This window comes from Cyprinus carpio, chromosome A7, assembly GCF_018340385.1.
Source record: "Cyprinus carpio isolate SPL01 chromosome A7, ASM1834038v1, whole genome shotgun sequence".
NCBI lineage: Eukaryota > Metazoa > Chordata > Actinopteri > Cypriniformes > Cyprinidae > Cyprinus > Cyprinus carpio.
In genome coordinates, this window is record NC_056578.1 from 11,880,785 (window position 1) to 11,907,588 (window position 26,804).

Below are 26,804 nucleotides of genomic sequence, written 5' to 3' on the forward strand. Positions count from 1 at the left end.
CCATTTTCCACAAGTTGGTTTGATTCTTCAGGGTTTTCATGAAATGTCTGTAACATACTTTGGTTAAAATTCCTCAATGGACATGTAAAACAACACCCTTTTTACATTGTCAAAAACAGCTCTGTTCACAGCTACCCGTTTTGGTGCATGTCTCTTAAAATTATAATGAGCTACTGCTCACCACACCCCTCTCTTCCGTGGTCTTATTCAAATAGCTAGCTATCTACATAGAAGCTGGCTGCACAATGAAACAGCTCGATTTATGACAGTTTCAGACTCAGACAGCCCATAACAAACTGGCTGCAATTTTTCTTTTTCACCTTTTCTAAGCTGCCAGACACACCAGAAACCTAATTAAAAGCAAAAAAAGTGAAAATTTCAGCCGATGTCCCCTTTAAAGGGATAGTTCACCCAATAATGAAAATTCTGTCATTAATTACCCTCATGTCATTCCAAACTTGTAAGATGTTTGTTCGTCTTTGGAACACAGATTAAGATATTTCTGATGAAATCCGAGATCTTTCTGACCTTGCATAAACAGCAACAGAACTTCAACATTCAAAGCCCAGAAACATAGGAAGAACATTGTTAAAATAGTCCATGTGACATCAGTGGTTCAACCGTAATTTTATGAAGCTATGAGAATTCTTTTTATGCACAAAGAAAACAAAAAGAACAACTTAATTCAACAATTCTTCTCTTCTGCATACCACCTCCAGCATCAGTCAAGCAAAGGAATGCACATGCATGCATTGTGGTGCTCTTGTGAATGGTGGTGGAGACTGATGTGAAAGAGAATAATTGTTGAATAAAGTCATTATTTTTGTTTTCTTTGTGCACAAAAAGGGTTCTTGTAGCTTCATAAAATTACAGTTGTTCTTATGGTTTCTTTGAAATGGTGTTTTTTAATGGTGTTTTTTATTTATGTGCTTTTTACATTTTTGTTCTTTTGGTGTATTTGTTGGTTTGGTGTCTATGCAGGCTTCATAAAAAATATATTAATTTGTGTTCTGAAGATGAACAAAGGTCTCACGGGTTTGGAACAACATTAGGGTCATTAATTAATGGCAGAATTTTCATTTTTGGAAAAACTATTCCTTTAGGACGTGCTTAATTTCGGTTTATATGATGGATTGCTGAATTTACCTTGTGGTGTAAGGTTAAACTGACATGTTTGTTTGTTTTGCTCTCTGTAGGTAAAGCACTCTGTGACAGTGCGAATGGGGGAGACTATGGATTACCATCCCCTGGTCCTGCCTTCAAGGAAGTCTGGCAAGTAAAAGTTTGGCCTAAAGGTCTGGGCCAAGCCAAGAACCTTGTTGGCATCTACCGGCTCTGCCTGACTGAAAAGACAGTCAACTTTGTCAAGCTTAACTCTGATGCAGCTGCTGTCGTGCTCCAGCTTATGAATGTGAGGCGTTGTGGTCATTCTGAAAACTTCTTCTTCGTGGAGGTGGGTCGCTCTGCAGTAACTGGCCCTGGAGAGTTTTGGATGCAAGTGGAAGACTCTGTGGTAGCACAGAATATGCATGAGACTCTGCTGGAAGCCATGAAGGCTCTGAGTGAGGAGTTTCGCCAACGTAGCAAGTCTCAGTCAGCTGCCGCTGGAGCGGGAGGTGGCACCACTTCATCAAATCCTATTAGTGTTCCATCTCGACGGCATCACCCCAATCCTCCACCCAGTCAGGTTGGATTCACAAGACGTCCACGGACTGAACCACCTGGGACTACCGGAGGATGTAACAGCACTTCTCCAACTTCTCGCCACAGCTTTCCCCGAACTCGAACATCCAATGATGGTGGAAAAGTTGATGATGGAGGTGGTGCAACAACTGGAGGGATTGCATCATGCTCAAATTCCACAACTAATGGATCATGTTCTAATACTCCTATACTGAGATCAACATCCGTTCATGCACCAACCCCAGTCAAAGCACAGCATGCACTAATGAGATCCACCTCAACCCCTGCTCCTTCAACTGCACCAAGCCTGCCTTCTGGCTCAGGACATGGATCTGAGTTTTGGGCAGTAGGAACTGGGACAAGCAGCAGTGGTGGGGGTGGTAATGGTAGCATGTACAGTCGAATACCTCTCCGACAGCCCTCTGTCTCTGGTTCTCTTAGCGACTATGGTTCCTCAGATGAATACGGCTCCAGCCCTGGAGATCATTCTCTGCTAACTCCAACAATGCAGGCAGAGTCTGCAGGCAGCTCAGGTGGGCATTCTGTTGGGGATGAAGCATCCAACTACATCCTAATGAGTCAGAGAGGAGCATCCAAACCTCAGCCAGGCCAAAATGCATTGCCACAAACCAGGAGAGTTCTGAGGCGCTCCTCTAGCAGAGAATGTGAAGCGGAGCGCAGGATAATGAGCAAGCGGGCTTCCTTGCCACCCATGGCCTTAGAGAGACTTGCACCACACCATCGAGCTGGGGATGAAGCTGTTGAAGAGGATGACTATGCAATTATGACTCACACCACCACCAGCCGAGAATCCTTTCGATCAAAGCAGGATTCTGGAGCGGCAGCAAGTGGAACAGGCTACTTGGAGATAGCTGCGGAGCCTAAAAGTGATGCTGGTAGCGGTGAAACAGGTGTCCCTGATGCCACTGGAGTAGCTAATGGAGCAATGGATAATGGCTACATGTCCATGTTGCCAGGAGTTACAGCTCCCCCAGTATCCCTTTTTCATTCCCTCTCAGTAACAATTTCAGATCCAGACTCAAAATCTGCTGATGACTACATGGCCATGACCCCCAATAATAGCATTTCACCCCCACGGCAGATCCGTCCACCATCTTTTGGCACAGATGGCTACATGATGATGTCTCCCAATAGTAGCTGTTCACCAGACCAACGAGGGGTCCCTACTGTCTGGATTGGCAGCAGCAGTGCTGACAGCCGAACTGGCAGTGACTACATGAATATGTCACCTATCAGCGCCCGCTCTGCCAGTAGTACCCCGCCACCAGCTGAGCCCCACACTCCATCTGACCAGCATTCTCAGCAGCCTCCACCTAAGATGGTATATTCCTACTATTCTCTACCCCGCTCCTACAAACATAATACTTCAACACACTTTGGGGAAGGGCCAGGAAGAGGAAAGCATCTGGTTAGTGGTGATAGAGGTCTTTGTGGAGGTAGGGGGCTTATTAATAGCAAAGCTAAGCATCAGGAACCCCCTGTTGGCCGACATCTGTCCCTTTCATCGTCCTCATACTCCTCCAGTTCTGCTAGCAGTGAGAGCCTAGGTGAAGGGGAAGAAAAGACTGTCAAAGTGACAGGAGGAGCAGCAACAAGTACTTCTGCAAAGGATGCTGAGCAAGGATCCTTGCAGCAAAGACAAGGGTCTGGAAGGGTAAAGCAAGGACATCTTGGTCAGAGGGGCAGGCCTGTTAGCCTGTTTGTGGATGTCTCTAAAGCCAACACTTTACCCAGAGTTCGTGAGACACCCCTTCCTGCTGAGCCTAAGAGCCCTGGGGAGTATGTCAGTATTGAGTTCAAGGGTGAGAGGAACCTAAAGGCAGGAGGAAATGGAACCAGTGGATTTCGGCAAGATGCTTCTCTTCCACCCAATACCCACCGCAACTTACCCAGGCCTACCTCTTGTGTCGCTGGGTTCTTGCCTTTCTCGCATAGCTCTTCAACCCCTGTCCCTCCATCAACTGCCTCTGAGTATGTCAATATGGAGCTAGGAGTTTCACCATCCCCCTCACCAATCTCCCTCACATCACTTGGATTTCCACCATTTCCCACCCCTCCTGTCACACCTGTAGCAGCCCCTAAAGCTTATGATGAGCAAAGATCAACAGTTCTAAATGACGATGATGAAGAGAGTGAGATGGGACATAGAAAAAGCAGGCAGGTATCAGTACCACAGCCAGAAGACTCACCCCCAGCCTGTGGTGACTACACAAAGATGGCCTTTAGCCTGAACTTAGGCAGCACGTTAAGTTGTTCATCACCAAAAGCCTCTTTGCTAGACCAGCCTGAGTCGGTAGTTCCAGCCCTAGGTTTGGGACTAGGACTAGACTTTCCACTTGCCAAAATCCCAAACCCAGATCACGGGGCTAAAGTAATCAGAGCAGATCCTCAAGGTCGTCGACGCCACTGCTCTGAAACGTTCCAAGCTCCTTCCTCGCTTCTTTCTTGCTCTGCAACAACATCTTCCTCTGCATTCCCTGATCACACCCAAATTATGGCCCGTCGGCATGGTTTTGAGGGTATGCTTTGGGGGAACAGTGGCTCAGCAGACATCTCATCTCAGTTCATCAATCCTGGACTACCCAGTCTATCTGTTTCACAGACATCCTCCATGGAACAGGGCCTCAATTACATAGACTTGGACCTGGCTAACAAGGAAAACTCCCATACTGCCACAGATGGGCAAGCAACTGTCCACACACCTGTTGCCCGTATCTTTTCCTCTGTGCTGGGTGGAGGAGCAGCAGGGGGCTCTGTGGGAACTGGTGGTTCAGGCGGTAGTGCTTCAAACCTCAACATGTACGCTAGCATTGACTTCTACAAGTCAGAGGAGCTACGGACACACCAAGGTAGCAGCAAAGATAGTACAGGTAAGATCAACTCTAATCTCTAAATTAGTTTAGTCTAAAAAGTAGGGGTGCACGATAAATATCGGCCGATAATTAATGCGCATCTCGTCGCATTAATTATCGGCCGATATTTATCGTGCACCCCTACTAAAAAGTATAAAATCCTGAATCTCACATACAGTCTAAGTTTTATTCATATCTTCAGCAAACTGAACATATTGTATGTCATAGAATTGAGTGTATAAGTACTCATTTTGCCTCCTCAGGTTATAAATCGCTTGCAGAAAAGATCCATCTTATTTTTTATTTAGCACTGCTCTTCAGAATATTTCATAGGATATTTTTCACAAGACAAACAAGACAAAAAATAACATTTTACACTTTCTTGTTGAAATTATTTTTCAATTCAATTTTTACAAAGGATAATATGTGTAAAATCTGTTATTATTTTATATTGTGAAATAGGAAAATAAATTAAGTGAAGTAGCTTAATCACTGAGGAGAGTACTACATAAAAATGCTATTTTAATGGTCTCTCTTATTTTTAATAAATGAAATACATCTGGCAGATTCTGCAAGGGGTATGCAATCTTATATGTGCAACTATAATATATTGTCACCCCATTAATGCACCTATAAAGGTGACAGAATTGTGCCTGGTTGCTTGCGTGGCTGATTTTAACTCAAAGTTCCACTTTAGTCAATAACAGGTTGTGATGATACACTGGAAACAGAGTACAGTCTGTTCTATAACAAAACTTTATGAGGCCATGGTTTTGTTCTTTATTCATATCCACCTGGTGCCTCTAGATACAAGAGCCACCTGTCTGCCAGGCATTACAATGCCAACAATACTGGTCAGAGAGCCATGGAAAGTTCCCTTTCGCAAATCTCATAACCTTTGGTTTTCTCTGCCGCTTGTGTCATTCCCTGGGATCCTAAATTTGATTTACCATTTTAAATGTATTTTAGAAATTTCCAGTGTTTATCTTTGAGCCTAAACATCAAAGCATCCTCAATAGTTATATACATAGAAGGGTTACAATGACAGGGTAAATGGCTAAATACAGTGTTTTCATTCTGTTTGAGTTACTGTTTTTTTGAGTTCCCTTTGTATGCTTTTAAATGCACTTATTGGTTTGTGGCTAGATTTGGGTTTGCCATTCAGTGATGGGATGTTTGCATAAATTGTCTTTTTGTTCAAATAGTGACAGAGCAGGCTAACCACATATGTCTGAATCTTCATGTTCAGTTTATGTTATGCAAGAAAACAGTGACTCTTGTGGATTAAGAGAAAGCCTACAGTGGTTGTTTGCAGAAATCTCTGATCTGACCATCGCTCTCTTATTTTCTTACTAAAATGTTGATGGCCCAGATTTGGTGCCTGCTTTTAAATCTAATGATAAGATTATCACAGAGTGTAGAGTTGAATTGAAAACAGAGAGAAATGAAGAGAGAAAGATATGGGCTTATTTTTGCAGCACTAAATGGTTGAGCGAGTCTTTTGCATTTAGTGGACAGCATGGCATCAGCGCTGGGGGGGAATGCGGCGAGCTGGCTGTGAATGTTGAGAAGGGGCCAACACTGCGCTGGCCCAACGTGGTCACAACCCGCAAACCCCCCTTTTCTGCATGTAATAAATGATCCTTTTGTTCGTGGCTTTCCTCCCTGGCTGCGGTGTATGTGTGTGTGTTTGTGTGTCTATGCCCTTGCGTGTGTGTTTCAGCTCCAGTAGGCTTGAACTCATCGCTCCCTTGCACCGTTTTTCTCTCTTGCGTTTTAATAAAACGTTTCTGTCTGAGTAGAGTAAGAGAGCACAGACAAAATAGATTTTTGGGAGAGAATGTAGAATGGGAAGCCCCCCCCACTCTCCTTCAATCTGAGAAAGGATTAAAGCAAGTGAGAGGAAGAGAGAGAGATAGTACAAGGGTGAGAAAGAGATGGCACAATGGGAGGGAAAGAGAGAAAGTGAGATACAGACAGGCAGTATGCGAAAGGCAGATGGAGTAAAAGATGGGAAGAGGGAAAGAAAGTGAGAGACAGTCGAGAGAAACTTCAAGTCAGATCAGGTTTTCATGTTGGTGGGAGTTGAGGAAATCGTATGAACATTTCTGGGTTCATTTGTTATGGGTTTCTGTGCTTTTGCGGAACAATGATGAAAGCAGTTTCCCTGGCTGAACTCCAGACTGGATCTCACTGGCCACATCCAAACTCCCACTAGCAGTCAAGGGAAAGAAAATAGAGAATGAGATGAATTAGAGGTTGCAATATTGGAAGAAATGGAAGGAAAGTTGTGGGAGAGAAAGTTGAGGGTGAATTCCTGAGAAATATAATGTCTATGACTTGATATAGGATGGTATATAGAAGTTTTTTTCTTTTTTGTGCATGAGAGGGAACGTAACCTGCTATCAGCAAGGCAGCCGCTTAATATATGCAGCTTAAAGTCTCTCAAACACACACCTACATACTCGTACACATGCTGAGACTGTTTGAAGCTCTGGCAGGACTCCTATTCTTGCTGTGTGGTAGTGCCACGTGTATCTCAGTCTGTCGTAGAGAGCAGTGGATTTAGACCAGCGCAGCTACTGACACAGATGGAGGTGAATTCCTCTACTGTGCCAGTGTGTTAACAAGAGAGAGTGAGAAAGACCATTCATCCATATCATAACCACAAGACAACATTTACCTAAACGGAGAGTTATGGGTGAAGTGAAGCTGAGGTAATTTTTGAATCTCTTAAACCCACACACAAATACCCATAACCACATAATACAACACAGAGACACAATTTTGTAACGGTCCCCTACACTGATATTGTTGGGTAATAGTGGCTTTTTTTTACTACTCATGGGGATTTTGCTTAACTGGATCATAGTTTATATTTCCACCACAGTCTGCACGCATTTGCACATGTTCAAACACACATCCATTTATTCAAAGAATGTCATCCGTTGTGCACTCATGTGCCCTAAAACCTATACATACTTGTAAATGCTACTCTTGGACTTAATTTATGCTTTGCATTGACAAAGTGAATGCACACTTACCATATCTGGCTATACTGATTTTGAGAGGCCTGAATATTTAAAGCGATTTATAGGTTTAGTACATGTTAACAGCAACTGTGGTACAAGGTTGATTAACACAAACTATATTCAACCTGTCCCTAATTTTATATATTTATGCAGAAATGGGTGAGGCACTTATAGTGGCAATAAGGGGGGCAATTCATAAATGTTACAGTACTCGACAATTTTCTTTAAAAAAAAAACTAACTCCACACTTTTGAACAATAGTATATATATTTTCAGCGTAATGCCACTAGTGCTGTCAATTTATTGTAACTTCTTCTATTGAGCATGTAATATTCCTTTGAATAACTTATAAAACCACTTTCACAAACACTGATTCTTAACACGTCACACCAGACACTGATCAAGAAATCTGCCTGTTTTTTCCTCTCAGTTCTGCATTGGAAACTGTCAGTGATACTTCAGCTAAATGTATAAATCCATGGAATGGCCAAACACAGCTGTGTTTTTGAATCTTACAACTGACTCACTCATTTCTTACCAGTATGTTTATCACTGTCAACATTTTCCAAGTTTATTTATAGCATCCCATATACATGATTTGTGTTCCTTTCATATAACTGATAATCTCATCTGTAATGATTAGTTTATTATTACTGAGAGCTGTCATAATATTCAGTCAGTAAAGACTGAATCAGAACTCCAGAATCCCAGTAGTCCTGAAGGACCAAATCTGGTTGTAGCTGGTTTGATAGCGGTCAGCCAGAAAGCGAACACGAGAGATGGAAAGTGTGCATATACATGAGAGAAAGGGAGATGGAAAGGAAGATATAGTGAGAGACGGAGAGGGATTAAAGTTGACAGTAGGTAATCTGTGGTTATTTATGGACATCCATGGGGTGGAGTAACGTATGATCCCACAGGATTCCATGTCCCAACAAACCCTGTGGAGTTGGAGAGTGGACAAGCGAATGCGCCAGCAGATCTTCTGGAACACGCAGTTCCTACTGAATAATCCAAATAGGATTATATGCTGCTCAAACAGCTGTAAATGTGTCTGCACTGCTTTGACACAAAAGCTGTTGCGCATCAGAAAGAGGAATTTTGTATTTTATTTCATTATATACTGTATGACTGTGATTTCATTGACCTCTGTGAGATGCCCTAGGTTTATAGTTAGTCTGATTAATTTTAGCTAAAACGTACTATATTTTGTAGCTATAGATGTTAAGTAGCACTGGTCCAGGAGGGCAGAAAGTAGGACGGGCTTGGTAAAGTAATATTGGATGTCCTTGTAGAACAGATGTAGCTGAGAGAGATGAACAAAGGTGTCTGTTTCTGTAGAAAAGCCTACACCTGGGCTCTATAGCTGCTCTTTTGCTCAGGGCTGTGCTGATATCAGCATCCATAGCCCAAAAAAATATGAGTTAGTTGAGTGTTGATGTATATAACAGCTATATAAAATATAATAGCTTTTAGAACTTGGTTTTTTAAAGTGTTATTTTTTTTTATGTAAAATCATCATTTATTCACCCTTGTGTTGTTCCAAACCCGTATGACGTTCTTTCTTCTGTGTAACACAAAAGGAGATGTTAGACAGAATGTTAGGGACTGACAGCCTCAGTCACCATTCACTCTCATCTTTTTTCCATACAATGAAAAAGAATGATGACTGAGGCTGTCATTCTGGCTAACATCGTTTTTGTGTTCAGAAGAAAAGACATTTATAGAGGTAAGGGGGAATGAAGCCAGAACTTTAGTTTTTTTTTGTATCCCTGTTTTTAACCTTTTAGGGTTTTCAACCTTTTTGATTATACACTACCATCCAAATGTTTGGGATTCTTTATTTTCATTCTGCATGGATGCATTAATTTGATCAAAAATCAAATCAAATCAAAAGACATTTATAATGTTACAGTACAGACCTTTTAATAAAATAATAAAAAAAAAAGTTAAGCATCACAACTGTTTTCAGCATTGATGTTTACAAATTTCTTAATTGGCAAATCAGCATATTAGAATGACTTCTGAAGAATCATATGACACGGAAGACTGGAGTAAAAATGCTGAAAATTTTGCCTTGTCATCAAAGGAATACATTACATTAAATTTTTTGTAATTTTGTTTGTTACTACTGGTGGTGCAGAAATGACACACTTGAGATTTAAATACTGAATTAGGTGTTTGTGTATGCGAGTGAAGTGAAAGGGCTCAGCAATCCTAATTCAAAAGACTAAAGCTTCAAATCTCCTTACAGTCCAGGTAACTGTGTGAGTGAGTGTGTGTGTGTGTGCATGCAAGTGTGTGTTTCTGTATATCTGGTGGCTGCTTGTCCAGCTCTATGAATGGAGCTGTTATGTTTGGGTTTTAGTGATTAGAGACTGAACATTCTGACGAAGGATTCAGATTTAAGAACTGTTGATGTGCCTTACAAAACCTACAATGCTATCCCTCATCAGTCTATAGACCATCACACAGGTGTGTGTGAAATATCCTCGGCAGTATGCTGCAAATAACATTTTAATATATTAAATGCTAACTCACTTTTGCACACATATACACTTAGTTAACATAAAATACCAGTGGAAAATTCTTCTAAACATTTATTAATCTTAGTTAATTTCAATATTTAATAACACGTTAAAATGATGATGAACTCGAGCTAACATGAACTAACAGTTGTATTTTTTTTTACAAAGTTAAATAACTTCTGTTGCAAATATAGCTATTGCTCATTGTTAATGTTAGTGCATTAACTAAGGTTAACTAATGAGATCTTATTGTAAAGTGTAAAAAATAACATGCATTTGGTATGATCCTTCTTATTTAAACATTTTGCAGATACTGCAAAGTGTATGTTAAATTTTGACCACAACTGTGTGTGTGTGTGTGTGTGTGTGTGTGTGTGTGTGTGTGTGTGTGTATGTGTATATATATATATAATGTTTTGTTAATTCCAGTGATGTGGTTATGTAATGTTTGTCTATGTACTATTGCATCTGCTCAGACAGTGATTACGTCAAAGTCACTACATCTGTCAGTAATACTGACCCCGTTCCACCTGCAGCCATACCACCCGCATGACTGCTTTGTGCCTCCGCTCGTCTCTCTGGCAGGCCTGCTTAACTCAGCAGAAGTGATTGTAGAGTCGCAGTTTTTTAGCATCAGGGTGTGCAGCAGAATAAAACAAAAAGGGCAGAATTTAAACCCGCACACATAGATTGTGCAAAGTGTGTGTCTGGATGTGTGCCCGGCAGTAAATGTATTATACAAGTGCCCAGTTTACTGCAAGGTTTGTGTGTGTGTGAGAGTGGCATCAGTTAGAGCCCAGGGCTACTGTCTTTTGACGCTTAATCTCCCATTGACTGCACTGAGAGAGAGGACATGGGAGGATATCTGTGCGTAAAGGATAAATAGACAACTCAATCCCTATTTTACGCAGAGCAACGGAGAGGGAAAGGGAAAAAGAGAGTGAGATTAGGCATAAAAATATATATATGTAAGGATGTGATTGCAAAGGCTTCTAGATATGCAAGCTTTATTTTATGCATTGATGCAAAATATGTCACATTGCATTCTCAGCTATTTTCACATGGGGTGCAACAGTTTGAATAGAATCTTTCTGAGCAAATTTGTTAACGTTAGTTGAACTGTCAATAACACATCCGATTTAATTGTACAGGTAACTGAACCCTGAGGTTTTCTACTACAGTAATGTAAAAACAATCATTTTGTGCAACAGGCCCATGTACTCGTTTGCATCGACCAAGAATTTACATTTGAGTGAATAAGCGATTAAAACTACCTGTGCACACAGAATCATATCATTTACCCTTCCCTGTGAGAAGATGTTCAATTGCATATTCTAGAATTGAATATGCATTTGAAAGTCCTGTTGCACTTCACCTACAGCATTGACCCATGTGATACTCATTCAGTTTTATTTCAATAGTCCTATTGCACAGCATAGAGCAAGGCCAAACAATGACTCACAACACGGCAGTAAGGAGCCAGTATTTTGATGTGGAGCCAGAGAGAAAGAACGAGAGTGTTGTCGAGTTTGATCTGATTCTGCCATTTTATTGCGTCAAAGGAACAGAGATACACACGGTTGCCATAGAGACGCATATGACCATGCCTCGGTTTGTCTTCCTCTCTGACCTCACAGAGAGTTCTTGCTCAAGTTTCACTGCCGTTTTATTGCTCGATTCAGAACATCTTGTCTATTTTTGTCCACTTTTTTCCTTTGGCAATTTTCTTCACCTCGTCTTTCATTTTTATAATTTTCTTTTGTCATCCATCTATGCAATCTCTCTCTCGCTCTCTCTCTTTAATTTCAGGGTTTAATAAGTATTATTTCTGCTGACCTCATCGGGTCAGTAGTTCAGATTTCTTTTTGCCAATATTTTCACTGGCCTCACCACAAAAACATTTCAATGTGTTTTTAGGAAAATTATTTTTATATGTGTCAGAATGAAATGCATTTTTTTTTTGTTAATATTAACATGCTTACAAAAACAAGTTTGTTTGTTACAAAAATATTTGTTTAAGGCTTAAACATAAAGCTAGAAATTACACAATCTTTGCCATGTTAATTCAACACTGATGGAATTAAATTTTACTTTTATGTTGTTATTTTTACTCCAAGGAAATTATATTTAAAACAGAGCTTGAGTTGTAGCTTGTGTTGTTATTCAGGACCTATACAAAAAAAGAAAAAGGAAATCGTTTTTATATGCATCCGAACAGATACATTTATATATATTTTTTTTCATTAGAAATTAAAATTTGTCTACAAAAATAATTTTAAAAAATCCAAATTTTTATAAAAGCTCTAAATTATACAGTAAACTTGGCAGTTTTAATTTAACATTGATTGGGTTCAATCTAACTTTGGTAACTTTGTTAATTTTACTCCAGGATATGTATATTTAAATTAGAGTTATAACTTGTGTGTTAATTCATGACTGCTACAAATAAACAAAAACAAGTATTGTAAATTTAAAATACATGAAATATAATTGCAAGATATAGTGAGAGCGTCTGTCTTGAGCGTTGTTTATAAATCAGCTGACATTTTCAAATCGACCGATCATCGTAATGTCAGAGAGGTACAGTACATTTTCATTAAGTGCATGTGTGAGCGTATGTGTTGTGTGTGTGTGAATAATCTCTTTATCTCAGACCTGACAGGGCTCATTCCACTGAGAGTGATGGTGTCAGCTGAGACAGCCAAGACAGAACGATGGACAGATAAGAGAAGGACAGGAGGAATAAAGGCACATGGGTCTGTCAGGGCGTTTTTCTCTCTCTTTCTATTTTGGCTTGATGTTATGGGTACAGAAGTGCGTTGGAAGGACAATGACTGCGTCTCTCTCTAAAACCTATGGGCGTGAAGAAAAGTGAGCATGTGTGTGTGTGTGTGTATTTGCAGAGACTGGAGTAAACATAGTCTTCTTCAGATCTAGTTTCACAGGTTAAAGGTAATGGAAAGACCCACTCACATTACCCATTCCTTCCCATGTTAGGGTGTGTGTTTAGTGCTGTTCTTCTTCTCTTAGTTACATCTCTCTTCAGGTCATGGCATTGTTCAGTAAGCACTTCTGTCGAGTTTCACACATCCTGAGTGAAAGAAATACAGTAGATCTCTTACATTCTGCAGTTGTAGACGTAAGTGTGTTAGCATTAGGAACACGTTTAAAATGGACTTGTTGGGTGGGTTGAATGAAGGACAAGAAGTGATGTTGACTAATCTGTCTTAAGGAAGTCTGTATAATCATACTGTTTTCGGGTTCACATGACCCCAATCAGACGAGTTTCTTCCGGTGACTTTAGATAAGGCACATTCTTGCAACAGCCAGACAGAGTGCAACAGAATAGAAAACAATGCATTTAAGTAGTTAAACTAATATTCATTTGATACACTGCCTTAAAAATGCATAAATGGTTTCAATGTGAATGCTCTTGCAGCAAATGAAAAGCACATGCAAGTTTTACATTGCAAACTTTCTAAAAGCTACAAGAATGATACTTTAATCACCACAGTTAAAAATAAAACAACTAAAAAGTATATAGGTAAAAAAAAAGATTATTGTGACCTATTCCTAGTTTGTATTTATACTACACTACTGCAAAATACAGGATTTCTGTGATGTCAAAGCTGAATTTTCAGCATCATTACTCCAGTCTTCAGTGTCACATCACATGCTCCTTCAGAATGCATTCTAATATGCAGATTTGCTACTCAAAAACATTTCTTATTATTATCAGTTGAGGTACTTAATATTTTTGTGTTTTTTCAATATTATTTGATTATTAGAATGTTCAAAAGAACAGCAGTTTAAATATTAAAGAGCAGTTAAAATATACAAAAAAATAAATAGCTTTAATATTTTTTACTATACTTATATATTATATTTACTTTTTTTTTGACATTGTAGAGATCTTTACTGTCACTTTTCAATGTAATGCATACTTGCTGAATAAAAGTATAAATTTCTTTTTAAAAAAAAAAAACTTACTGACCCCAAACCTTTGAACAGTAGCGTGTGTGGGCTTGTATGCACCAAAGGTTATTCTTTCATTAAAGGTGTTCTTGCAGGAACAAACTGATTCAGCAGTCAATGGGATCTCAGCAGTGATCTGGAAAATCAGCTCACATACACTTCTCTTTATATTTTCTTAATCCTGTTAAATGGCTTAAAGCATTGTTTAGACTTCCGGTCTTAGATTATTTGTGTTTGTGTGTCTGAGTGTGGGTTTAAAGGTCTATAAAAGAGCACTAATTAGATTATACTCACCTACACAATAAGTGTCATTTAAAGAAACATTACTACATTTTTTTTAAACCCAGTTTTTCCTTTCTCTTCTGTATCAAATGAATACTGGGAAGTTATTATATACACTATTACTCTCTTTTTTCCCTGAACATTTAATAACATACATTCATTTTAAAATAATTTATTTGACTGTGAACATAGCATCAATTTTGTGTCATTTAAGTGCACAAAATTAATGCTAACATCCTAAAATGCTTAGCTAGTCTCACAACCCGGTCAGGCTGGTCTGTTCTGTTTTGAGGGTTTTGAGCACTTGTCAACTGATAAAGCTTGGAGAGCTGCTAAGTCAGTGGAAGACCAGCTTGGGCAGGCTTTGAAACCAGCAAAAACCAGCAAACCATCTTAGGCAGGTTTTTTCAGCAATATGGTTGGAATTTTTTTGTTATGAACATTAATATCCCTGTGCAGTAAGTACATTGTGACTCTCTTCTACTTGAACAGTTTTTTATGTTCTTTTGCAATGTTTGATATTGCTTAATGTTTCTAATTCTGTTTTAGAGTTCAGTTGCTCAATTCTGTCTTTGGCCATGACCACCCTCCTCAAACGTGTGCTCACTCTCCAGAGATGGGATCTGGCCTTCTCTGCACAAACACACAAATGTAAATACCAAACACATGAGCACACACGCACACACACACACACACACACACACACACACACACACACACACACACACACACACACACACACTATATACTTTTCCTTGCCATTCGATTCCACTGTTAACTAGGCTTGTGTGTAAAAAGCTTATGGTTACTGGGCCTTTGGGAAACAAAACTGATTAAAGTCTGCTAATGAATCGTTTTTTTCCCACCGTCAGAATTTTGTTTTGTTTTTTTGTGTGTGTGTGTGTGTGTGTGTGTGTGTGTGTGTGTGTGTGTGTGAGAGAGAGAAAGAGAGAGAGAGAGAGAGAGAGAGAAGCAAGAAAAGTACTAAAGTACTTTTAGTATCACAGAAGAGCATCCAAACGGATCATTTGCAATTAATTTGATCATTTATTACTTTATTATTATTGTTGTTGTTGCTGTTAATAGTAATTATTATTATTATTTAAATATTAAAATATTTTAATATACAGTAGATAATATAACAAATACATATTTCTTATATTAGTATTAAATGAATTATAATATTAACTACTATTGTTAATAATTTTTAGTTATACATATTTTTTATTTATAATATGTTGTATTATCTTTTGTATAAAAATAACATTTTTATAAATAGGTTTTCTTTATAAAATGCAGTATATTGTGTATATTGTTAAATATATTGTTTGTTTTTATATATTGTTAGATATTGTAGGTTTTAGAATTACATTTTTAGAAATTTAAGGAATTATTAATTGTTATCAAAATCTTAATTATACCAATCAAAGCCACAATAATCTAACGGTATAGTATGAGTGCATGCTCATTCATGCAGCTACAGTAGATCAATATGCACATTTGTACATTGTAGATTTGTAAGCAAGTGTGTAGCCGTCAAATACTGGTTTAAGCTTGTTGGGAGCTAAAAGAATAGACTGGGCCTCAGGCTAAATTATGTAACACTCCCATACATCTAATTAACTGAATCAACCTGTCTCTGCCCAGCACTCCAGTCCGAATGTGGCAGTCTCACACACTGAAGCTGCTGTTTTCTCAGAGATCTGCTTGTTTGCACGTTTTACACTGCTCAAAGTGTCAGCCTGTCGAAGACTTGAAGGGAAAGATCACCCAAAAATCAATTCTGAAACTTCATGCCTGGTTTCCACAAACATATTACGCAGCACAACAGTTTTCAACATTGTTTAATGTTTCTCGAGTAGCAAATCAGCAAATTAGAATGATTTCTGAAGGATCATGTGACACTAAAGACTAGTGTAATGGATGCTGAAAATTCAGCTTTGCATCATTGGAATAAATTAGATTTATAGGATAACCAAAGCTCTTGTTTAGCTTATGTCTAAATTCAAAAATGATGGCAAAACAGCATCGGTTCAAGAGCGTACTTTTGTGTTCCTCAGAAAAAATAACAGCAAACACCACCTGTTTATAATGACATGAGGGTAAGCAAATAACAACAGAATTTTCTTTTTTGGCTTAACTGTCCTTATAATGAAGAATGATTCTCAACCTCGGTTCTTCACATCATTTTCTGTGTGTTGTTCTATATTCTCTTTCAACCCTCGCTTCATTTCTTTGCAACTCTTTTAATCTTTCAACTGTCTTTGTTCTCCCCATTCAGCATTTTATCTGTTTCTGTCTTTTTTTCTGAGTTTGCTCTCTTCCTCTCTTTGGTTTGAATATTCAGTGACTGAAAGGCTTGAGGAGTGATGTACAGATGTGCAAAAACATCAGCTAGCTGCTTACTTCATCATGTGCGTCAGCATTGCTCACCCCTTATTCCTTTCTGCATGCTCTCCATCTTTACACCTCCCTCTGTAATTACTGTCCACGTACTTTCTAAAAATGTCTTGTTTGTGTTTTTGTGTGCATGTTTAGTTAGTTTTATTATTTATTTAAAAGGGAACAGGAAGGTTACATTTTCTTATATGCAGAAACTCACACAAACAAACACACAGACACGCTAACACTGAAGCGCACACATGGCTTTAAACCTCCAGAGGGATAAATGGCCTTGCAGCATCTCATCATCGCTAGCGAGATGAGAAAGAGTGGAGATTAAACCCAGTGACCCAGGAGGCGGCACTTTGTGTGTGTGTGTGTGTGTGTGTGTGTGAAAACAAACACTCAGCACTTTCACATATTGTATTAAACATGCCATACCTTTGCTGATTCTGCCCGGTGTGTTTATTTTTTAATATGATCTATGTGAGAGCCTCTCTCTTTCTGTTTTGTGAATGATGTCAGTGTCATTCATCAAGTGTGTATGTACAGTATGTCTGTGGGGGTTTGTGTGCCTATCTGTGTGTGTGTTGACAGGTTAAATGCTGCAGGGCTTCTGACATGCTTTATGAGCTGCCCTGACAAGACAAAAAAAAAAATTCTTGTATAACTTTCCAGTCCCTCGCTTTTTCAAGCTCTAAAATAGTATCTAAACACTTAAGCCACACTTTAAAATACTACTGTTCAAAAGTTTGGGGTTAGTAAGTTGTTGTTTTTCTTTCTTTAGAAACTTTTATTCAGCATTAATTGCATAAATTAAATAAACTGATCAAAAGTGCAAAGTTTCTTTTGAACTTTCTATTCATCATAAAATCCTGAAAAAACATTTATCATGATTTGTGCTAAAATATGTTTCTTGAGCAGCAAATCAGCATTTAAGAATGTTTTCTGAAGGATCATGTGGCACTGAAGACTGAGTAATGGCTGCAGAAAATTCAGCTTTGCATCATAGGAATAAATTAAATTTTAATATATATTAAAATAAAAAACAATAATTTTAAATTGTAATAATTATTCATAATATTGCTGCATTTTTCATCAAATTAATGCAGCATAAGAGACCCCAAACCTTTGAATACTTGTGTATGTCATTGCATTAGGGCAAATGTCATTTATTTTTAAAAAAGAAAATGTTAATATATATATATATATATTAAAATGCCATTAATACTATTTTATTAATTAAGTATTAAAGAGTTAATAAATTAGTTCTGGAAAAAGATTGTTTGATTGCACATGGCACTTGTTTTTATATTTTGAAATTAGTTTAAGTTTTAAATAAATTCAGTATTAGATTTTCTTAAAAATGACATCCAGCCATTCATCCATCTGTTTTCTAAGGCACTTGTCCTGCATAGGGTTGCATGGATGCTGGAGCCTATTTCATTGTCTCTAACCGTAGGCAGGGAAACACCCTGGATGGAGGGTCAGTCAAGTGGCGGAAAGACAGATTGGCTTGGTTGTTCATCCCTCATTTAGAGATGAGGCGGGGATAACACATTTTTTTCTGTTCATTAATAAATATTTTCCGCAGCCTGTTGCCCTGTATGCAAGTGTGTGGACCAGATTGGCACTTGGCCAAGTTCTCACTGAAGCTCTGCAGAGTAGAGTTACAGAGTGAAACCTTAAACTTTCAGGGGAAAGGGGGGATGACAGTGAAAGTGAGAGAGAGGAGGATGGTGGGAAGGGAAAAAAAACTAGAGAAGTAAGCGCCTATTAATAATAAGACATTTAATCAGGCAACATTTTGGATCTGTATTTTGACATGGTTTTCATGGGTAAGTGCATGTGTTTTTATTTGGCTATATTTTGGGGACAAATTGAGCAAAATCTGACAAAACCTTCCTTCAGGGTCCTCATTTAAAGAAAAGATTAATATATAAACCAAATCATGTTGTTATTCTAAATATTCAAAAGCTGTTTGGCTTAGCTTTTAGTAATTGAAACAGATATAAAGCTAAGTAAAACAAATTCAGTCCAAAGCTGAAGCTCTGAAAGGGCTCAGTCAGCATTGCTCAATAAATATACTGCTTCCTCTGGAGTCTTCTTAATACCTAGAGCAAAACTCTTCCTAACTGTGAGCACATATACACACACACACATTTTCTTACCTGTCTAAAGAAGGGGATAAAGTACCATCGACATCTAGTGTTTTATATAATGAGAGAAAATTTTCGACCTCACGCAAAATTCCTGATCACATGGATTCCTACTGAAATGGCATGAATTTGGGTGCGGAAATTGTTGTTGGTTTTTTTTAATCACTTATATCGAAATCAGATCGGAATTAGCTGACTCCAGATAACAGTTTTGTCAACAAAGTTCACACTGTTTTCCTGATTAATGCTGTACAGTTGCTTTGACACAATCCATTATTGTTAAAAGTACTATATAAATAAAGGTGACTTGACTTGACTTGACAAAGTATTTTTAACTTAGCCTGTGTATACCGTTTTTGAACATGAAATCTCTTGAACATGAGCTTGAAATCTCTTATGCTCTCCAAGGCTTTATTTATTTTAATAAAAATACAGTAAAGCACAGTAGTGTTGTGAAATATTATTACAATTTAAAATAACAATTTTCTGATGAATTACATTTTAAATGATAATTTAATCCTGTGATGCCAAAGCTGAATTTTCAGCAGCTGTTACTCCTGTCTTATGTGTCACATGATGCTTTAGAAATCATGTTATTTGATGAGTGAAAAGTTCAAAAGAACAGCATTTCTTAAAATATATATTTTTTGACATTATGAATGTTTTTATTTTTGCTTTTGTCTAGTTTAATGCATCCTTGCTGAATAAAAAGTATTAATTTCTCTCTTACAGACCCCAAAAGTTGAACAGTAGTGTTCATATAGTGCAAAAACCTTTCTTTCTGTGGTAATGCAAAAATAACTTTTAGTATTTTTATTAAAAATATGTCTGTGTTTCTGTACTAAATGTGCACTGATCACAGGGACTGTCTCTCTGAAACAGCCTGGGGTTAAATGTCAAGCCCAATGGCACAGCAGTGAGTTGAACTGAGATCTCAGATCACTCACTTCATAAGATATCGAGTATGCTGTATGTGAAGGGTATGTGATATATCTCATTTAATTTTAGTGGGCTGCATTGAGATATTTAAGGTAATTACCCAGTGATATTATTGCTGTGTTATATTATATAGTGTTCTGCAAGGAGAAAGAGACATTCAAACTATGATTTATGTTGCATGTTTCTGCAAAGACGTTTGGCAAAAAGTGGTTGATCCTGAGGAGCGAGAGAGAGAGGGTACAGATGAGTCAGCAAAGTGTGTTTGTTAGTTTAGTGCTCGTTGTTGGGTTTTCACCAGGCCCTAATGGAAAATGCAGACTTTTTTCATGATTTCTGTGTTGATTTTAGAGGGAAATCTATTTGAGTTTTGGAACAATTTGAGTATTTATTCAAAATAGTAAATAAATTAAAACTCAAAGGGGTTGTCACAGGCACACAGATTTTCATGTACTTTACATTTCCAACACACACACACACACACACATGCTGATACCTGTTATCAACTACACACACACTTTAATTAATAAACCCTGATTACTTGAAGGACTCTCCTTCTTCTTGCTTTCCTAAAGTCATTCATTTACTCGTTCTCTTAATCTGTGCTCTTTCCTTTAGTGTTAGATATGTGATGGACTTCAACCACATGCTTTCCCAGAAGGCATTCTCCATAAAGTTTGTGTGTGTGTGTGTGTGTGTGTGTGTGTGTTGAACTTTCACAGCTGTTGTTTCATGTCAGCGTTGTAAGACGCCACTGAATGGCACACACACACACACACACACACACACACACACACACACACACACACACACATATATACATACATGGATAAACATATTATTAGCTGGGTTTCCATCCAAAGGTGAGAATTTAACTTTTGCGCAAAATTGGAATATCGCATAAAACATTAGCGAATAAGCACCATTTCCATCCAACGAGTCAAAGAGAACAAAATCGTCACTTCCTGATAAACTGATACTAAATATTACTAAGAAAATTAGAAGGAGCCACTGAATATAATAATTTTCATATATAACAAATTACTTTAATTAAATTAATATTTGTTAATCTCCCATTATTCGCATTAACCCTTTTCCACACAAGTCAAAAACCACCTCAAGCAAGCGTAAAACGTTTTTGTGAATTAAGGTATTTTTCTTCTAAATTTGGCATTTACATCACTCGTTCCGGATGCGATATGTCAAAATGTGCAAAAAAACAGGGTGATGGAAACACAGCTACTGTGTAGTCAGTGACTGACAACCTCAGGGGATGAAAAGGCAATGTCACTCACATACTTGAGCAGAGAAAAAATCAGCATGTCACATCTCTCCCACATACAGGCACTCGCTTTCATACACAGGAGGCATTACATACTATATGTCTTCATGCTATTCAAGGCCTCTCAACAGCTTTTCTTTCTTTGTCACTTAAAAAGCGTAAACGCATGCCAAAAAAAAATATATATATATATATATATATTCACTGTTTTCATTTTTGTATCTATACTGCATTTTTATACATTTATTTATAATGTGTGTGTTTTTTTGTAGTATAAATGGTTTGGTTTTATATATATATATATATATATATATATATATATATATATATATATATGTAAGCAAACTTCCTCTATGATGTATGATGTAATTATATTTAGTTACATTTAAATTACCATTCAAAGTTTTTTTTTTTTAGATTTTTTATTTTTTGGAAAGTGGACTCTCATGCTCACCAAACTTAATTTATTTGATCAAAAATACAGTAAAAACAGTAATTTTTGTGAAATATTTTTACAACCCGAAATAACTGTTTTCTATTTTAATTTGTTTTAAATTGTAATTTAATCCTGTGATGGCAAAGTTGAATTTTCAGCAGCCATTACTTCAGTCTTCAGTGTAATATTTAATTTCATAAAGCATTCTAAAATGCTGATTTGCTGCTCAGGAAACATTTCTTATTATAATCAATGTTGAAAACAATTATGCTGCTTAATATTTTTGTGAAAACTGTGATTCAGTTTTTTAATGATACTCTTTTAAAGTGAAAATAGAAATCTTTTGTAACATTACAATTGCATTTAATATATTTTTTTTTCTGAAAGGTATTAATAAAAAAATATATACAGACACCAAACTTTTAAACCTTATTTATGTTTAACTTAATTTAATTTAATTTAATATTTATCAGGTTATTGGTATATTTTAAGCTACAAAGCAGTTTTAGTAGTTCAGCTTGGTTGGTTAATCAGTTAATAAAACTGTAAAATATACAGGCACCAAAATGTCATCTTGTAATGCTTGAAACATTCACACACACACACACACACACACACACAGTCCCCGCTGTACTCGCCTTCACACTCACACTGAACTAATGTATGCTGACCCAGACAGACAGATAAAACATGTCACAGAGCAGAGACTGAGAGAGGGGGAAGAGAGGGAGAGAGATGGTCCCAGAGGCATTGTTAAATTGATCAGTGTACGGATGGCAGGATACGTGATGAAATGAGAGAGATGGATGGATGGATCTGTGGTCTCGTCTCATCATGGCTCTTAGTGCAGGAAATGGCTTTCTACCTGCAGCACTGCAGCTGTCATGTCCAAACTAGTGCTGTTAGCATAAAGTAGTTAGTGTGGTGATGAGAGGAATTTTTAACAGTGTGCACACTTTTCTACTTCATCGGTTATTGAAGTGCCACCATTGATTATCAACTGAGAAATGTATGTGGTGAAAAAAGGTGCAAATAAATAATAATAATGCATAATGTAATTGTATCAGAGTGATTATTTTTGTGTTTATTTTTTATTATCTTCTGCATAAAGGTTATCGCAACACAAATAATAATCTTTATTGAACACAGTAAGTAGTATAACGAAATCTCAATGTTTTCTTTTGGTGTTGAAAAGGCTAGCATGACCTGTCACCGCCATAATTTGTGTCTTAATTGCTGCATTGCCAAATGTTGGTGTAGATGCTCATCTGATTTCTGCCTTTTCCTCTCTCTCTCTTTCTGATTGAGACTCTTTGTGTTCTGGTTGGAACCACTTGTTCTGGAAGGAGTAAATATAGCTGTGTGCAGTGAGGGCAGAGGTGGAGGGGGGCAACCTTTTTACAATTAGAGTCAAGACTAGAAAATTGAGAACAACAAGAAAAAGGAACATTGGCCAATTTTCAGGTCATCAATAATAATTTTGTTTACTTCCCTTTGACAAAAACATGTTATTTTTATTACTAAATCAGTTACAACTATAGAAAAAGCTTTTCTCTCTCTTTTTTTTATTAACATACTGTTGATATTGGATTTGGGTGATATTTCACCTGTTGGTTCATGCAACGCTTTTATTGGCATGTTACTTTATTTTATTTTTTGCAAAAATTAAGTTTAGAAGATGGTACATATACAACACCTTGTCCATTAGATCCTTAAATCTACTGTAATCCTCAGTAGATGCTACGTCTTCTGTTTTTATTATTTTTAGTCATTCACCTCTCATAAACACATTTACATTTTCAGAGCAATATGGTCTCATACATCATCATGACATTAAGGCCATTTAACCACATACAACTCTATGTCACAATGCATTCACAAATAGTTATTCTGAGAAGAACAGCTGCAACAGAACATATCTATTGATTTTCTTGCAGTTGCACAAATCACTGAACAGTGTGAGGTAACAAGACCTCTCAGCCAGAGTTTCAGTTTACCTTATTCTTAGACTGCAGATTTATTCATCGCAGACATCAAAATGTAACAGCCTCAATGCATTTTATATTTATACTAGAATTTCTTAATTTTTTTTAGCATTATTCTTAAAACTGAATCTCCCCTGATCAGGTTTATTATAAAATTAATAAAATATAAGCTAAAACCTAAAAAAAGTACATGCAAACTAATGGAAAGACACCGCAAAATTATCAAAACTTAACTAAAATTTAAATATTGAAAATCTAAAAATAAAATCTAATTCAGAATGTTATCAATAACTATAATAGTAATATCAATGATACAAAAATAACACTGCCACTCATTTGTATTAGAATATACAACAACCTGTATCTAATTTCTGTGTTTTTCAGAATGTTGATGCCGTAGCAACATGGAACTCTGGGAGACGGAACACCGGCGCTCTCCCGTGCACCTGAATGCAGAGCAGAAACACGGAGTAAGGTGTGAGAACAAAGCCCAACAAACTTCGCAAGCACTTTTGAAAGACTGCTGCAGTGATTGGTTGCTGCAACCAACGGGAACATGCGCCAGACGAGAAGAGCAACAACCGCCTGTGCTCTCTGGACTCTCAACAGACAAGCACAGTAACCTATCAGAGAGGAAAATGAAGACTATGGAGCCAATGACAATGACCTTCAACAGAAACTTGAACAGTTTGTGTCCAATATTCACAAAAATGGTTTCAGTGATTCAGTCACAGTTGTTGAACATATTATGTGTACTCAAAAAGTGCCTCTGGTTTTTGATTGTCGCTTTCTGAATATAGACTTTAAATTGTTCCAGAATTGACTGATGTGCTTGAAAATAAGGTTGCTATTCTTTAATTTTATGTACATTTTATGACAGGAAAAGAGGGTCTTTAAAAAGCATTGCGGCAAGACATCAACAACACTGATGGTAATTCTTCTGGTGATAATGATGAAGTAATTATGAATATCACATAGTGTTCTTCGTGGTGTTTAGCTAATCCAGCATCACAGATGCGTTAACTGTCTGGTTCATCGTCCTTCCCTGTTCCATGTTTCTTGTTTCTTTCTTTACCCCCTTTGCCCCATGCGTGACATGTTCTAGCCATGCATTAGTATTTAAGTGCCTGTCTCTTTTCTGCATCTCTTCCCTCTGCTCCCTTCACAGAAGCGTCCTTAAAGGAACCAGCAACAGACATTTGGCTCAGTTACACTAAGCGTCTATTTTTACTCTAAGGGTGGGGTGCTTCTGTGATGGTGTCCTGCGGTAGCTTACCTCCACTGGCACGCAAGGATGCTAGCTGACCCAATCCACATTGGATTATACCAATGATAGTCCGGAACGGGGGTGTGTAAAGGATATAATTTGGAAATTGTCCCCACACTCTGTACCACAGTGACACCCATTGCTGGCCATCAGTGGTAAAATAAAAACAGGAATGTTAAAAATGATTTTCTCATGTGTTTTCTGTCCCTTTTTTATTTTTTTTTATTTATATATTTGTTTTACTTTTTATTATGATGAAAGATCTTTATCTCTTAAAGATTTTCTTCTGAATTAATTTAAAGAGATAGTCGACCTAAAATTTAAAAAAATTTCATTATTTACTCACCTTCATGTCGTTTCAAACCTGTATGACTTACTTCCTTCTACTGGTTTGGAACAACTTGAGGTTGAATAAATGATGCCAGAATTTGCATTTTTGGGTGAGCTATATTTTGCCTTATCATCTGCCTCTGACAAACCTCAGTGATTTATATGAATTTTTATGATATTCAGTGTGTGATGGTTGTGTTTGCACTAGTGTGTATATGTAGTATGCTTGTTCCTGACTCTTTACTGATCTGTTTCAGGGTGTTCCATCTTGACGTGTGTTACAAATGTAACAAATAGTGTTTACTGGATCATGATTATTCAAATCCTATAGGACAATACAATCAGACCCCTGACTTTCAATGTATTAACAAAAACAACACTGAGACATTTTCCAAAATATATTCTATAGTGTTCCATAAAAAAATAAAGTCATACAGGTTTGGAAGGACATGAGGGTGAGTAGCCTAAATGATGGCAGAATTTTCATTTTTGGGTGAACTATCCCTTTAATCTTATTAAGAAAATCTTATTTTACACATTAAAATTATATGAAAGATGAGAGGGGACTGTTGTTATATTGCATAAGAAACTTGTAAAGCTATTCTAAGGCTGTGTTTGGTTCATGTTGACAGAGATTGTAGCAAATATATATCTTCTATATATTTTTTTTTGACCGTTATATTGAGAATTTCAAGATGCTTCAAAAAAGGGCAGGCAAGCCACTATATATAAACAGGATAAATTGTGGAGCTTATAAATTTATAGTGAAACTTTGCTCTATTTTTGCTCAAAATCTTGAACAGCCAGGCACACACACACACAAAAGAGACAAAAAGGACAGAAAAAAATTTCTCATAACATTAACACATGCAAGCACATATAAAAGGCCTATATATAACATATAATTTTTGCCTCTTTATATTTAGCTGCTATTGTATTCTGCTGCTATTGTATGACGCTCTTTTTAATCAGAGTAAAACAAAAGAAGGCACTTGCGTCAGCATTTCTCACACTTGTGATTTTTATGAAGAACCTTTAACATCACTGGAACCTTTCCATTCCACAAAAGATTCTTTATAGTGGAAAACCATCTTTATAATTTTATAATGTTCTTCAAATGTTTCTTCTATGGTATTGTTACGAATCCCACTTTTTGGAACTTTTTGGAACATTCTAGCCAATCACACACAACAGTTGTGTTGAGTTTATGAATGCAATGGCCAATCAGAGGCGTTCAGATGAGTCATTGCTGAAACGCCAGAGTTTTGTTCAGTGCGGGCGCTCGCTGAATGAATTCTGCTATATTGTGAATTCACTCTTCATAAACGACAAAGTTTTTGAGAGTGCTTAAACTGAAGTCAGTGATAATGTTTGAAAATGTAATGGTCTTTGCTCTTTGTGTATACAATTTTTTTCGCTGTTTGAATAACCGTAGAAATGAAAGCATTATAATTAGTAGCTTACAATGTTTTTATTTGATTGTGATGACATTAAATACAAATTCCGTCGTATTAAAATATTTTATGACATCCTGCCCAACCTCCAAGATCTCTTATACCTCCAGAGTGAAGATAAGGGTTAAAGGGAAAATCACTCTGGACCCCTCACAGCAGCCCACTCTCTTTCGACTGTTGCCTTCTGGTAAGCGCTACAA

At 37.3% G+C, this 26,804-nt stretch overlaps 1 protein-coding gene across 3 annotated transcripts in view; it reads left to right on the plus strand.

Annotated features, from left to right (window-relative positions):
* The window catches only part of LOC109109299 (insulin receptor substrate 1-B-like), a 42,058-nt gene extending 17,053 nt beyond the window's left edge, over positions 1–25,005 (plus strand). Inside the window, exons 2-5 of one of the 3 annotated variants that reach the window (XR_006160413.1) lie at positions 1,197–4,574; positions 14,923–15,024; positions 23,938–24,240; positions 24,434–25,005. Coding sequence is in view for 2 of the 3 variants with exons in the window: in XM_042759677.1 (XP_042615611.1) it covers positions 1,197–4,574; positions 14,923–15,024; positions 23,938–23,939 (3,482 nt within the window). In the remaining variant the exon portion in view is untranslated. Of the gene's footprint in view, positions 1–1,196; positions 4,575–14,922; positions 15,025–23,937 lie in introns of all 3 variants that reach the window. The other 2 variants (XM_042759677.1, XM_042759678.1) reach the window with 2 other exon arrangements.
* The last annotated feature ends 1,799 nt before the right edge of the window (positions 25,006–26,804 follow it).